At 39.4% G+C, this 12,664-nt stretch overlaps 2 protein-coding genes across 2 annotated transcripts; one reads left to right on the top strand and one right to left on the bottom strand.

The window, feature by feature from the left end:
• Positions 1-180: 180 nt before the first annotated feature.
• Positions 181-4,767, bottom strand: LOC105384648 (vesicular inhibitory amino acid transporter). Its single transcript, XM_011554919.3, has 4 exons — positions 3,933-4,767; positions 3,067-3,229; positions 2,727-2,856; positions 181-2,631 (listed from the first exon to the last, which is right to left on the bottom strand). Exons 1-4 carry the CDS (start codon positions 4,069-4,071, stop codon positions 1,447-1,449), a joined length of 1,617 nt encoding a protein of 538 aa, XP_011553221.1. The 5' UTR covers positions 4,072-4,767; the 3' UTR covers positions 181-1,446.
• Positions 4,768-5,441: 674 nt separating this feature from the next.
• LOC105384678 lies at positions 5,442-12,225 on the top strand. The gene is made up of 9 exons (XM_048628092.1): positions 5,442-5,726; positions 6,159-6,236; positions 6,531-6,672; positions 7,504-7,735; positions 8,226-8,415; positions 9,511-9,610; positions 11,261-11,395; positions 11,712-11,836; positions 12,062-12,225. The coding sequence occupies exons 1-9, from the start codon at positions 5,442-5,444 to the stop codon at positions 12,194-12,196; spliced, it is 1,422 nt and encodes a 473-aa protein (XP_048484049.1). The 3' UTR covers positions 12,197-12,225.
• Positions 12,226-12,664: the final 439 nt, after the last annotated feature.

Genomic DNA, 12,664 nt, shown 5'->3' with positions numbered 1-12,664 from the left:
GGTACCTACTTATACCTCTTATCTCTACATATTAAAATCATCTGCGACATCAAAGAATGCCAGTAGTTATGTGTTAAATCAATAACTTATTCACTGGTCTGTAAATTAAATATAATCATCCATATTTGGTTCATTATCATATTATAATTATTATTTGGTTACTTAAATAAAACAAATGTATCGAATAACGTTTTATATTCTTTAAAATACACACCTAGAATTCCATTTCATCACAATACATGTATAATATTAGTAGATTAGATTATTTATACAACATTATTGCACTTCGATACATTTTTAATATTTCAAAAGCATGTTCTCTCATGAAATAAGCTTTATGATACAAAGTTTTGGAAGCACAGGTTTATCTTGTAAAGATATTAATCAACATGAAAAATAAATATTAGCTTTTACCATTCTTTACCTACCTATAGAATATTTAGATATGGTGGTAGGTATTCTGGTATATCGCATTTCGTTTGTCCCTCCATTAATTTATACTGAAGTTTAAAAACTTCAGTATTGTTACTTCGGTATGTCTTTATTAATCCAAGCAATTTCTTTCTTATTGTCCAGTATTGATTAATACCTGTAAATACAATTTCATCCCGTTTTAACTCATTTACACTTCATACAGTGTGTTTTAAGCTATTATTTAATGTATATTTTATATCTATTATTAGGTATATTCAACAACAATCGTGATTATTCATTTATTTTGGAAGACTCGTATTAAGTACCTAAACATTGGAATGTTACATTTACAAATATATTTCTCTTAAAACTTATTTAGTAGGTATTTTGGAAGACCTTTTATGTAGTGTTTTGTTATTATGTTGATAAAACATTTATAAATATAATATTTAAAACATAATTTTATATATTTACTATGATTTTTAACTTCGTTGTTAAACATTGAAATAAACTTTGGGTTTACCATTTAAATTAGGAAGATACTGGATTAAACTTAAAATTAAGTAGGTATCTAATAAAATATCTAAGTAATCTAAATAGTCTAAATACATATTGTATAAGTAATCATTTCACAATTTATATAAACTATGGAAGACACGACGATAATGTGTAAAACTTTCTTAAAAATAGCAAAATTAAAATACATGGTGTACATAATAGAATATATAATTTACTTATGTATTTTTAATCAAATTATAATTTGATTTTTGGAAGACATCGACTCTAGTAACAATAATAGTGCGTATTGTATAATGTGATCAAAATTCATTTGCAATCAAATCCTACTTTACTATTTTCAATCTTAAACATTAGAATACATTTATTATTATCAATCACGTCAGCCTAATATAGTGCCTCTATTTATAACATTATAACTTCACAAAAAAACGATTGTCGAACGTATGTTGCGTAGGTATATTTAATGCGTTAGTCTAAAAATAGATCAACAATTATCTAAAATCTACGAATGGTTTAAAACGGCAAGCCTATCTTGAAGGCCCTTATCAGGGCTGAACCGGAATCGTACATACCTATGATCCCAAACAGTACTCCGAGGCTTATGATGAAGTAATCATAGGCGATTGTGGAGCTATCCAACTGAGGACCTTTTAACTTGAGATGGAAATATGCTGGCCAAATGAAGCTCAGCATAGTGCCGGTGAAGGATCCGATGAAACCCATCAATATAGCGAAATGAGGGCAGAAAATCGCCATCAGAATAGTAAACATTATAACACCCAACCTCCATGCTAGACCCCAAACCTTCAGCTCTCCGTCTAAAGCGTAAATTACCGGGAAAATTGTTTTCGGTTTGCCTCTGAAGAGAGCACGTTCTAACAGATCACAAGCAGCATAGTAAGGTAGCGGGTAGCTGAGCACAGCTTTCACGACTAGGAAGAAATTCACGAGCCCCTTGAACCCAGCAGAACGGAGATTGTTGGTGATCACCTGTTGCGTATCGTTTTGGAAAGTCAGGAAGCACAGGTAGCCAAATATAGCCTTGAAAGCTGCAGCTGCTATATGAGACCAGTTCAACATCCACTCGAATCGCGATCGGTCTTCCATGTTTCCCTCTAAAGTGGGCAGGAAGATCTGTGAAGTGTAGGAGAACACGATGACCCCAAGACTGATTGGAAAGTTCTCGAAGTCCAAACTCCATTTGACCTTTCCCCAACCCCAGTCGCCGATGTTGAGGATACAGTAGCCAATGACGATGGCATTAATAATGAGATGGCTCATCGTGCACCAAAAGGACAACATACTGACGCTTTTCAAAGATTTCAAGAAGGCTAGTGGTAAAAGGAAAATACCTATAAGCATCATCCAAGATCGAGTATCGATTGAGCCATCTGGGAAGGTACCTATCATGAGGTCACCACAGACTACGACGTAAAGAATGCAAGTCATGAGGAGTTCAATTATTTGGGCGATATTGACTATCCTGGCGCCGTACTTCCTTCCGAAGCATTCCTTGGCGATGCTGACGTACGAGTCTCGGACCCGGACCTTCTGTCCGGTGACGGGGTCGTCTTCGTAGAGACACTCCACGAGGATCTTACCGGTGTAGCAGCAGATGTGGGCAATGCCGACCATGGCGAAGATGGCCCAGTACCCCCCTTGGAGCACAGCGAACGGGAGCGATACTACGAACATGCCCTGTAAATCAATATCAAAATTTGTAACCATTACGTCCCATTTCACCAATTTTGCAGGGTTTTAAAAATGCTTGTTAGTTTTGTGTTCATAATTACCTGAATAGCGTTGGTGACATTCCAAGCTGCTTGGTACTCATTGATTTTGTGGCCCGGCGTTCCTCCACCTTCTTCGAAGCCACCTTCTTCGGATGAAGCGTAGAAGTCTACGCTTTGCATGCTTTGGGTCCTGAAAATTATTTAGGTATACATAAGGTACACTTACATAACAGTTTTCACGATTTATTGCATAAGTAGTGGTTGAGCTGGATAATAGTTTTCTTTTAAATATTGGACCGAAGATTGCAAGAGTGATAAAGATAAAAGAAGAAAATCCGTTCGGGCGATCACTATCTATGCCCTTAAAGCTATAACTAAAGCCACAAAGTCAGAGCTATACCTCGGTGCATTGCCGTCAGGCTGCGGGAACGTGTTCTGGTAGCTGGTGAAGGAGTCCTCGGCCTGCAGCTGCCCGCTCAGGAAGGGGTTGGTGGGGTTGGTGGACTGGTACGTGGGAGTAGTTGTCTCGTTCATGGTTGACAGCTCGCAGCTCTCGCCCATGTCTGCAAGGTGGAAAAGGGGGGGTGGATAAAGTGGTTAGCGCATCGTATCGCTCCACAGCTTTCGCTCTATCTTGTTGTATAGCGAGCTGATTTAGAGAATGTCCCCTAAGGTTAAAAAATAATAATAAACGATGATCTTAAGAGCGTTAAGTGGTAAAACTGAAAATTGTTTTCTTTAACGGTGGCGTTTACTATGACTACTAAGATTCAAAGAACGAGCATTGTTTCAAAGTGCCTCAAAGTTAGTGTCGTAAGTTATGATTAATAGCACCTGCAGTGGCGAAGGAAACTCGCCCACATTGTAAGACAAGATACTGTAAACTAATGTTAGGTAGGTATGTGGGAAAATTCTAAAGTTATAATTATCCTAACTATTAGGTTAGCTTAGTGTTCCCTTTTCTCCATACTTGGATGTCTACAAAGCCAGATTGGGCCAAATTGTGACATAACACTGAAATATTTTCAGTAATTTTGTATACACACGTTCGCAAACGTAAATGAAATTTAACACTTAATGTACTTATTAAAGTTTCATAAAAGGTGGGTGGGATGTCTTTTAGATAAAAATACCATCGAGTAGGTACCACCAAACCCACCATCCACCACATTCCTCCATATTTTATACACTAGAAATACGAAATATATGTATGCACTAAAGAATTTATTAGCATCAAAGATATAGGTAATCTTCGTATTCTCTTACCCTGGTTAGCGAAGCGCACATTCTGCGGCGGCCGGGTCTGGGCGGCCGCTCGATCAGGCATCTGCTGCCTGACCGTCTGCATAGCCACGTCCAACGCATTCCTGATCGGAGGCAGCTTGAACCGCCCCAGGTGATGCATCGTCGGTCCTTACTGCTGCTACGTCTGTGTAAATATATTCTCTCGTGGAAGACCGAGGATTTTTATAACGATTTTTTGTCGGAAGACTTGATTATTTCTAATTTAAATATTTGAACACTAATATTAGGTTACGCTTAACACTAAATTGGAAGACTTCGTTACCGATTTATCTTTGAATTAAACTACATTATTGTTTCAATTTCCCGTCGCAGGCAGCCATTTTTAATACCTCTCTCCTTACGTTTGTATTTTCGAGCGCAGCCGCCGTATTCACTTGAATTTGGTTTTAAATGTTGCACTACCCGTTGTTCTTTTAGTTCGCGGGTTATTTTGTATGGTTTTCGGTCATTTTTCGGTGGTTTTTAGATGGTTTTCCGGAGAGGCGGGCTGCCTGCGTGACGGGTTCGCGGATGCTGCGCGGTCCCACCGATCGATATGTCGCCTTCTACAGCCCGCCCCTGTACCGCGTCACCTTATTACGAAAGCTTTTCCGCTTTTCACGCGGAACCTGTGTCAATTTCTGAACTATAATAGCGATGCTGAATCGATATGTTAAATATTATCCTTTGGTTGCGTGGTACAGGGTGGCCGGATGGGATCGTTTGGTTTTTGCCTCGAGGGATGTTATATTATTTTGTGACTAATGGGCTCTCTGATCTTTTGTAGGTTTATTTGATGAGGAAATGAGAAAAACGTAGGTGTATTTTTCGTTTTCACCATTGTGACCAGCACCTTACAGTTTTTAACAGCAATGTAATTGGAACAGTAAAGATAAGGTTCATTTAATTTTAGGTACCTAAAGTTGTTAGAACAATTTTATTTATTTCATAATAGTTTTGTTAGTTATTTTGTTTTAGTCATAGATATGGAATACGGAAACAATTTATCTGTAGTATTAGTTTTGATATTATGCATTTATTTAAATTTGGTAAGTGTATTCTCCTAAGTAAACATTATTAAGCTGAAAAGAATAGATAGGTAAGTATGGGTATATAGGTTAAATTAGTGTAGGTTTAGGTTTACTAATTATTCTGTTCTCGGATAGATCAGTCGGGACGAAGTAGGTATAGCTAAGTTAACGAATTCGAACAAAATATCTTCGTTTTTTTAAAATAAAATAAATGAAGTGTGACTTATATATATATCACGGTGTTCCAGTTGAAATAAATAAAAATAAAATCACAAAAAATTCACTAGAAAACCTTCAAAGGTGAAGCTTTCGTAAAAAAGCTAGTTTGCAGCAAAGCGTTTATCCACCACCATCTTTAACCTCTCAGGCGTACAACATCCGCAGCCACAGCCGAACTGACGCTGGCGATGATGATAGGTTGTTTGTAATAGCTTAAGGTATAGGTACTTAAATAATAATAATGGATGACATAGCATTCAGTGAATTCCCACTAAAACACTTCAAGGCGACTCAAACTGCGCGCGGAAAACCAACTTTACATCAACACTTCATACAAAAATTAACCCCTCAGGCGTACAACATCCGCAACCACCCGTGCTGCCAGGAGCCGCCGTCGGGAGAGAACATCACGCTGGCGATGATCATCGACGCGTACGAGATCTACGGCCACGACCCCACGGACAAGCTGGACCATCTGGCGCACTACCAGCTCGAGATGATGAAGGTCAAGCGGGCGCCGGACCAGGTAACGATAGTATACAGCTTCATCAATTGACTATAATTGGCCACTGCAAAACATTGGCTTCAACTAAAGAGCGCCACTACCCTCAATTTGCAATCTATCCTCATCTATATCTTCAGCTAAAAAGCCCCAGTACCCTGAAGTTGCACGCTATCTTCATCAGTATTTCGTCATCTTGTCAAACGCAGCGTAGGACACCCTCCAGGCGGTTGGAAAGAAAACCTTAGACATACATCCGGAAGTGTCTAGATTTAAGCTATCCGGCTAAGTGCTTCGTCGTTCCACCTGGCCATAAGGTTCGCTACGTGTTAAAGTTTGTCCGTCAGTGTAGGATCAGCAGAAGTAAATGACTACAGCCGCCTCTTTGTCGAAATTACTTCTAGTTCTATCTGAATGTCTGACCAATAAACGAACTATTATTGATTTTTGTTACAGTACATAATAAATGAACACGTCCATATAGCAACGGACCACCTCGGCAGATTCATTCAAATGCACATTAAGGAGTTAAAGGTTAGTTAATCTATCGGAGTTTCTCTAAGTATGTTTTTAATTTTAATGGACCTACATTTCTTGGCTTCTATTGTATGTGCGGCTAACTACATGCTAACTCTACATGCCAAATTAAATGTAATTACATGAAAAATTAAATACGAGTAGTAATGTAATCTGATTAATAATGCTGAATAGGAATCTAGTAAGATTCTCATGGTTTCTACTTCAGAAATTGATATCCAACCTTCAACGTTGCAGACAGTCACATGACCGAAGTCTTCTCGAAGGTCATCATCCACCATTCCCTTACAGGTGCTGCTAATAGCGTTAGACGACGCCATAGACAACATGCTGACAATGTACGACAACCACGACGCCATCAAAGCGGCGCGGGTTTCCACGTACAACACGGCTGTGGGAGGCTCCGTGCCTATGGAGTTCTATTTGAGCCAAGGTAAGCTCTTGTTAGATTATTATTAGATTAGCACGACGGCTGAATGGTGTAGTGGTTAGTGACCTTGACTGCTATGCCGAAGGTCCCGGGTTCGATTCCCAGCTGGGGCAGAAATTTGTTTAAATACAGATATTTGTACTCGGGTCTTGGGTGTTGATATTTATATTTAGTATGTATCTATCTATCTATTTGTGTTGATATATCAGCTGTCCGACACAAATAACACAGGTTCTGCCTAGCTTAGGGTCGGATGGCCGTGTGTGAGATGTCCCCACATATTATTTATTTATGGTATCCTGGTAAGAAAGGTGTTAAAATCTCTGAAGATTTTTGTTATTGAGGTCTACGGGCTACGCCGTAGCTCGTAGCAAGTCTACGCCGTAGCTCGTAGCAAGTCTACGCCGTAGCTCGTAGCAAGGCTACGCCGTAGCGCGTAGCCTGTAAAAAAATTTATGAAAGGCCAAAAAAAAGCCTATAATAACCACAACAACTCAATCAATTGATTTATAGAAAGCATTTGTGGAAGCCACCAAAATTCGTAAATTTGTAAACTTTATTTTAATATCATAATATTGTTTGTTAATTTAAATAAGCGGCCCTATGCTCCACTAGGACTTAAAGGACTTAAGAAGAAGAAGAATTTAAATAAAGTATTATAAGTTGTTCAAATAAATGTTTTGATTGTTTTTTTTTATTTATTTCTAATAAGAAGCCCCGTGGCCCTGGCTTGTTTTAAGCAACCTCTTACAACCACAATACAGTATTTTTCAATACTATTTACTACCGGTATTTTTGTATATATATCATACTTATACGTCTAATTTCCCCCAGAATATTACTGCGGCAAGAACGTCTACCTCTTTGTGTCAGAGATCTACAGCGACATCTACAACATGGGGAAAGGGCCTGCGCCTTATTGCAAGGACAGAGGGTTCCATTTCCTGGGTTTTGTTCACTATATGGACGACACCACTTATTTCGTTGAAGAAGACCCGACGCTGGTGTTTCAGATGGACAATTTTGTGCACGGGCTGGAGTGCCATCTCGGCGTTTGTATTTATAGGTGAGCACTGAGCAGTGTTAGTGCTCGTTGCCACTATGTCGTGTGTCGGGTCGATTTTTTATCGTGTGTCGTAGTGGCAAAACATTTTATATAAAACTGTTGCACACTTGTCCGACACCGATTTACCTACATATAAAAAATGCACATCCGATAAAAAATCGGCCCGACAGTCAGGGGCAATCGGGGGTAACGAGTGTTGGACCTTAGAATATGTAAGCCACTTGACTCTGAGTTGTACGAAGGAACTTTAAACATAATTGCTGCCTTGCTCTGATAATATACGAATTAATTTATTAGAAACCGTGATTCGTTGTAATTTATCTCAAGATACTTCTTTTTCTTACTTTACTGAAGACACTTCTAACTTCACTTCATAGCGTGAAAAACACTGTGTTGAAAGGATCAGCCAGTCAGAATAGCGTCAGTCGCTTACTGCCTTAAGTTTGGAGGCTCCTTACTTACCTAACATTACAAACCACCTCTTTCACAGATTCCCTTTCAAGAAATCCCTGCAACATCTCCGCGACGTTGCCACTCTTCCTAAAGCCATAGTGAAGTGCGGCAACACCCTGTACAAGCTGCCGCCGCTGACAACTGTCTCGTGCATTGTGACTTCGGGCTCCTTCATACTGGACTTCAACATACAGGGGCTGAGATTCCGCCACCACGAGTATATGCTGGTGAGGGGAATTAACCTTTGGAACGCCGTAGCTCGTATCCATCCAAGACATTTTGTAAATTGACTGACAAGCCAATGGTATTATGATTATGTCTTCAATTTGTTCATACATACAGGGTGGCCCAAAGAGTGACGTCCAAAGGAAACATTTTGATTCCTTAGGTCAAATAAATATAACACAGATACAGATAGTCATAACAATAAACAAGACTTAAAAACATAACCCACACCATCAACGCAGCAAAATAATTTTATATAAGAGTCATGTTACTGTCCGAATAACATAAGTTATTATAACTACTGCACCTTAGCCAAAGTTATTTGTACAAGGGCCTCTCCCAAGGACCATCACAACTCTTCCCTCGGCCTTCCTCTCCCAGCTACTATCTGTTTAAGATCCACCTAAGATTCAAAAGTGTTTAGCTATATCGCTCGCTGGTTTTGGCAGAATTACCAGCGCTGTATAAATTTTTGTACAGCACATGCTGAGTCAGAGCCATTTTACTGACATAATACACACCACAATTATTGTTATTATTCATGTCACTGTACCTATTGATGTTGTTTTGTATTTGTGATGTAAAGAAAGAAAGCGAAATTGTTACCATATGGCCATTACAATATTCAATTGTCTCCCAGAGAATTTTGTGTCATTGCCCTACGGTTTGTTCTGTTCGCGCCTGTATAAATGGTTAGCTGAAGAATGTTTTTATTCAGTTAAAGAGTTTTTGGCCTACAAGACAAATGTAAAAAACAAAGTCAAATTTAACATTGTTTGAATTTTCTACTAACGTATATTGTGTATATTGTTATTGTGCATGTTACAAATATTATTATTTAACTTCACTATGTCACTTCTGCATAAATATTTGTTCATCTTTCAGGTAGATTAAGGTCTCGTGCTTATTATCATACTTCAAAAACTTTTATGTACCCTTAATCATGCAAATAAATACTTTTCATTTCATTTCATTTCATTTCAAAGAAAGAAAGAATGTATCAGTAGCTGACTGTTCCCCACCACACATCGTTTCTACACCATTGTGGTTAACTCTCCTGACCTGAAGCGTACCTAATGTGACAAGTTTTGTTTCAGTTCCTGCCCACGGGCCACGTGTACTACACAAAGGAGCCGCAGTCCCCATTGGCCTGCGATCACCATGTGTGCGAGTGGAACAACACCAACTTCTACGGAGGTATAAATACTCGTAGTATTACACTTTTTTTTTTTTTTTTTTTTTTTAAATCTTTTATTTTATAGAGAACTTGGTACGCTAAGGCGACCATGTCGTCCTCATCGTTACAGTCAAACTATACAGCATTTATCTTAAGACTAAGCAACATCTAACTAGTCTGTACAGCAGCCTGGCGTTATCAGACTGTGGTTCCGCCAGGGTGCTGTTACAGCCTCCAACATCACTGAATATGTTATTACAATATATCTGACGTCTAAATGCCTCATTACGAACACACTCCACCAAAACATGATACACATCTTCTATTACTCCACATTCGGAACAGTTTGGCGATTCTACTTTGCGCATTAGGTATGCAAACTTGTTCAATGGAAGGTGTCCGGAACGTAAGCGTAAGGCCATAACAATTTCATTCCTTCCCATTTTACACAGATCGAACCAAGGATACCGCAACGGGCATGTTTGTACGGTCTTGTACCAGATACCACAATCTCTCGACCTTTTATCAAAACATTCTTTCCATAATTCAAAACAATGGTCTCTTACTAGTCCAATAAGGTCTGTGTAAAATGGGGGGTATGTCGAGAGTATGTCCAGTGAACTCGCCTCTTTTGCTAATCCATCTACGATCTCATTACCGTTAATGCCAACATGGGAAGGTATCCATTGCAAGACAACCGTTTTATTTACATCTCTTAGACTAAGAATGATGTCCAGGATGGCATAGGCTATCGGTGTTCCTCGACTGTTCGAGGTACACCGAGCCAAGTGTTGAAGTGCACTTCTAGAATCTGTAAGTATCACAAATTGATCCTCATCTAATTCCGATACATATGTAAGTGCTTCTTTTAATGCGAAAAGTTCTGCGTACATTATACACATATTTTTGTGAATTCGGAATTTTTCGTGGTAATCTTTCTGTGGATCGTAGAATGCTGCTCCAACATTATGCCCATCTTTGGATGCATCCGAGAATATTTTATAGTGTCCATCAAATTTAATGTTAACATAGGATTCACACAAGTATTTAAGGTTACATGGCAAATAGTTTCTTTTAGGTTCCGTTATGTTTTCTACTTCACAATAAACTACATTAACTGGTAGTATTACACTTGACATTACCTATCTGACTAGATTTTCTGCGAGCTTTGTTTCGCCTCAAAAGGTTTTCCGGTGAGAATTTGGAGATAATAAGTGTAATCCACACTTATGTGCTAATCCAGGGTCTTCTGCATACCTATTTTCATAGATATTGATTAGATAACTAGTTTTTACAAACATCCATATGTCCAAATCGCGTTGTAAAATATTAGTATATCCGATAAGACCTTTTTATATCTCATACAGATTAAAAGCAGTGTTTGCATTTTCCGACTTTGAATAAGCTCAGGATAAGCTCGGTCGGCGGACACATGATCTGTACAAAATTCTTCTAGGTAACATTGAGCCTGGAATTCAGTAGGGTACAAGTTTTGAGTCTCCGCCGAGATATCAAACAACCAAAACACGGAACCTGCTGGATGTCGCTCCAAAGTCGCGTGCAATGTCGCGGCGACACGTATATAGATAAGTACATGTGCCTAGACAGACCAAGTAAATTATAGGCTTTATTAATGATATATAAAATCTATATTATGTTCCTTCCTCCAGGTCCGTTCATAATCCCCGGCGACCCGGGCTCGGGGCTGGCGCCCGTGCCGCCCTTCATGGAGCGCCAGACGGAGCCGCCCGCGCCCGCCGGCGCCGACACCGAGGAGCCGCCGCCGTTCAACCCGAATACTACTTGTTAGTACCTACATAAGAATTACTTCTTGTTCTAGTTATTATATTACTTGCTTTTGGAGCTTAAGGCTACAGGTTCAGATAGCATTGATCTTTTCCAGCTGTACACAGAGGTTCGTTCCACCTGGTCTCCTTAATCAGTATTGTTAAATGCAAAATGCAACGAGATAGAGTATCTAGTCTAGTAGTGTTTAGTGCAGCAATGCGAGGCGATCCCTTTACGAAACGGGTAGGTATTTGTGCGGTGACCTCTACCTATTGCCTGACCGCTCCCATTCGTTTTTTTCTCAATTTCTAATGCCCCTCCTCATGTCCGCAGACTCGCTGGACGGCTGCTGGTTCATGTACCCGCCGAACTACGGCTCCATCGCGGGCGTCAGCTACCTCGACCCGCTCACCGTGCACGAGACGCGGTTCACGTGCAACGGAAATGGTGGAAACAAGGTGTGTGTTGTTTACCTTAACTACTCGTATGTAACTTGTATTGTGTTGTGATGGTCCATTCTGGTGTCAACTGACCCGTAAGAATCGAATTTAATGCCGCTCATCCGCTACATAAACGTATAACGATTTTTTAAATAGCGTGGCGGTTGTGCCTTGAGCACCGCTTTCCAAGGAAACTGCAGCTTTACTATTTTCTAACCTTATTTCACCCATTCCCCCTCGCAGGGTCTCTACTGGTACCCGCAATGGATGGGTGCCCCACCGCACCACCCGTACCTACAGGCTGGGCAGCAGATGGAAGGCGTGGGACACCCCGGCGAGCGGCTGCAGAGCGAGGGCAACGCGCCCACTGACGCGTAGAGTTAGGGAATAAATAGTTTTATAAAGTTTATAGTTGTTTTTTCTATACCTGACTAAGTAATGTATATCGGTGGTGATGAACAATTTTATTTTAGATCGGCGTTTTAAGACTGAATTATAACTAGTAGTAACAAGAGCCTGCGCAGTGCGCAGACGACTCTAGTTAAAACTGTTTAATGTTTATAAGGTATCTATAAAGGACAAAAGTCTCGAATTTAAATGGTTTTGGTCTAGGTAAGGTGTGATTAAAATGGGGTGTGACTGCTTGAATGTTTCTTTGTGATTTAATAATTACAAATTACATAAGTACTGTTTTAATTGTCTGTAAAAACAAGTATAAGATGAAATTAAAACATAAGTTCCATTATAAAAATATTATTATTTTGAGAGAATAATTAAATTAATAATGCAAGAATATATGTATTATAACTAGATTAAAATAATTGAAATGGAATATGCTTCGTACGG

This window comes from Plutella xylostella, chromosome 20 (genome assembly GCF_932276165.1).
Source record: "Plutella xylostella chromosome 20, ilPluXylo3.1, whole genome shotgun sequence".
Taxonomy (NCBI): domain Eukaryota; kingdom Metazoa; phylum Arthropoda; class Insecta; order Lepidoptera; family Plutellidae; genus Plutella; species Plutella xylostella.
The sequence above is the reverse complement of the archived record's forward strand: the minus strand, read 5'-3'. Positions and strand labels throughout refer to the sequence as shown.

What these genes read in the sequence shown, in the direction of transcription:
- LOC105384648 (XM_011554919.3), bottom strand. Translation starts at nt 4,071, where the DNA reads ATGCATCACCTGGGGCGGTTCAAGCTGCCTCCGATCAGGAATGCGTTG. An exon ending in TGTGCGCTTCGCTAACCAGG is followed by an intron (nt 3,230 to 3,932) that starts GTAAGAGAATAC and finishes TCCACCTTGCAG; the next exon opens with ACATGGGCGAGAGCTGCGAG. An exon ending in ATGTCACCAACGCTATTCAG is followed by an intron (nt 2,632 to 2,726) that starts GTAATTATGAAC and finishes ATTGATTTACAG; the next exon opens with GGCATGTTCGTAGTATCGCT.
- LOC105384678 (XM_048628092.1), top strand. Translation starts at nt 5,442, where the DNA reads ATGGATGACATAGCATTCAGTGAATTCCCACTAAAACACTTCAAGGCG. An exon ending in TGCACATTAAGGAGTTAAAG is followed by an intron (nt 6,237 to 6,530) that starts GTTAGTTAATCT and finishes ATTCCCTTACAG; the next exon opens with GTGCTGCTAATAGCGTTAGA. An exon ending in CAACACCAACTTCTACGGAG is followed by an intron (nt 9,611 to 11,260) that starts GTATAAATACTC and finishes TCCTTCCTCCAG; the next exon opens with GTCCGTTCATAATCCCCGGC.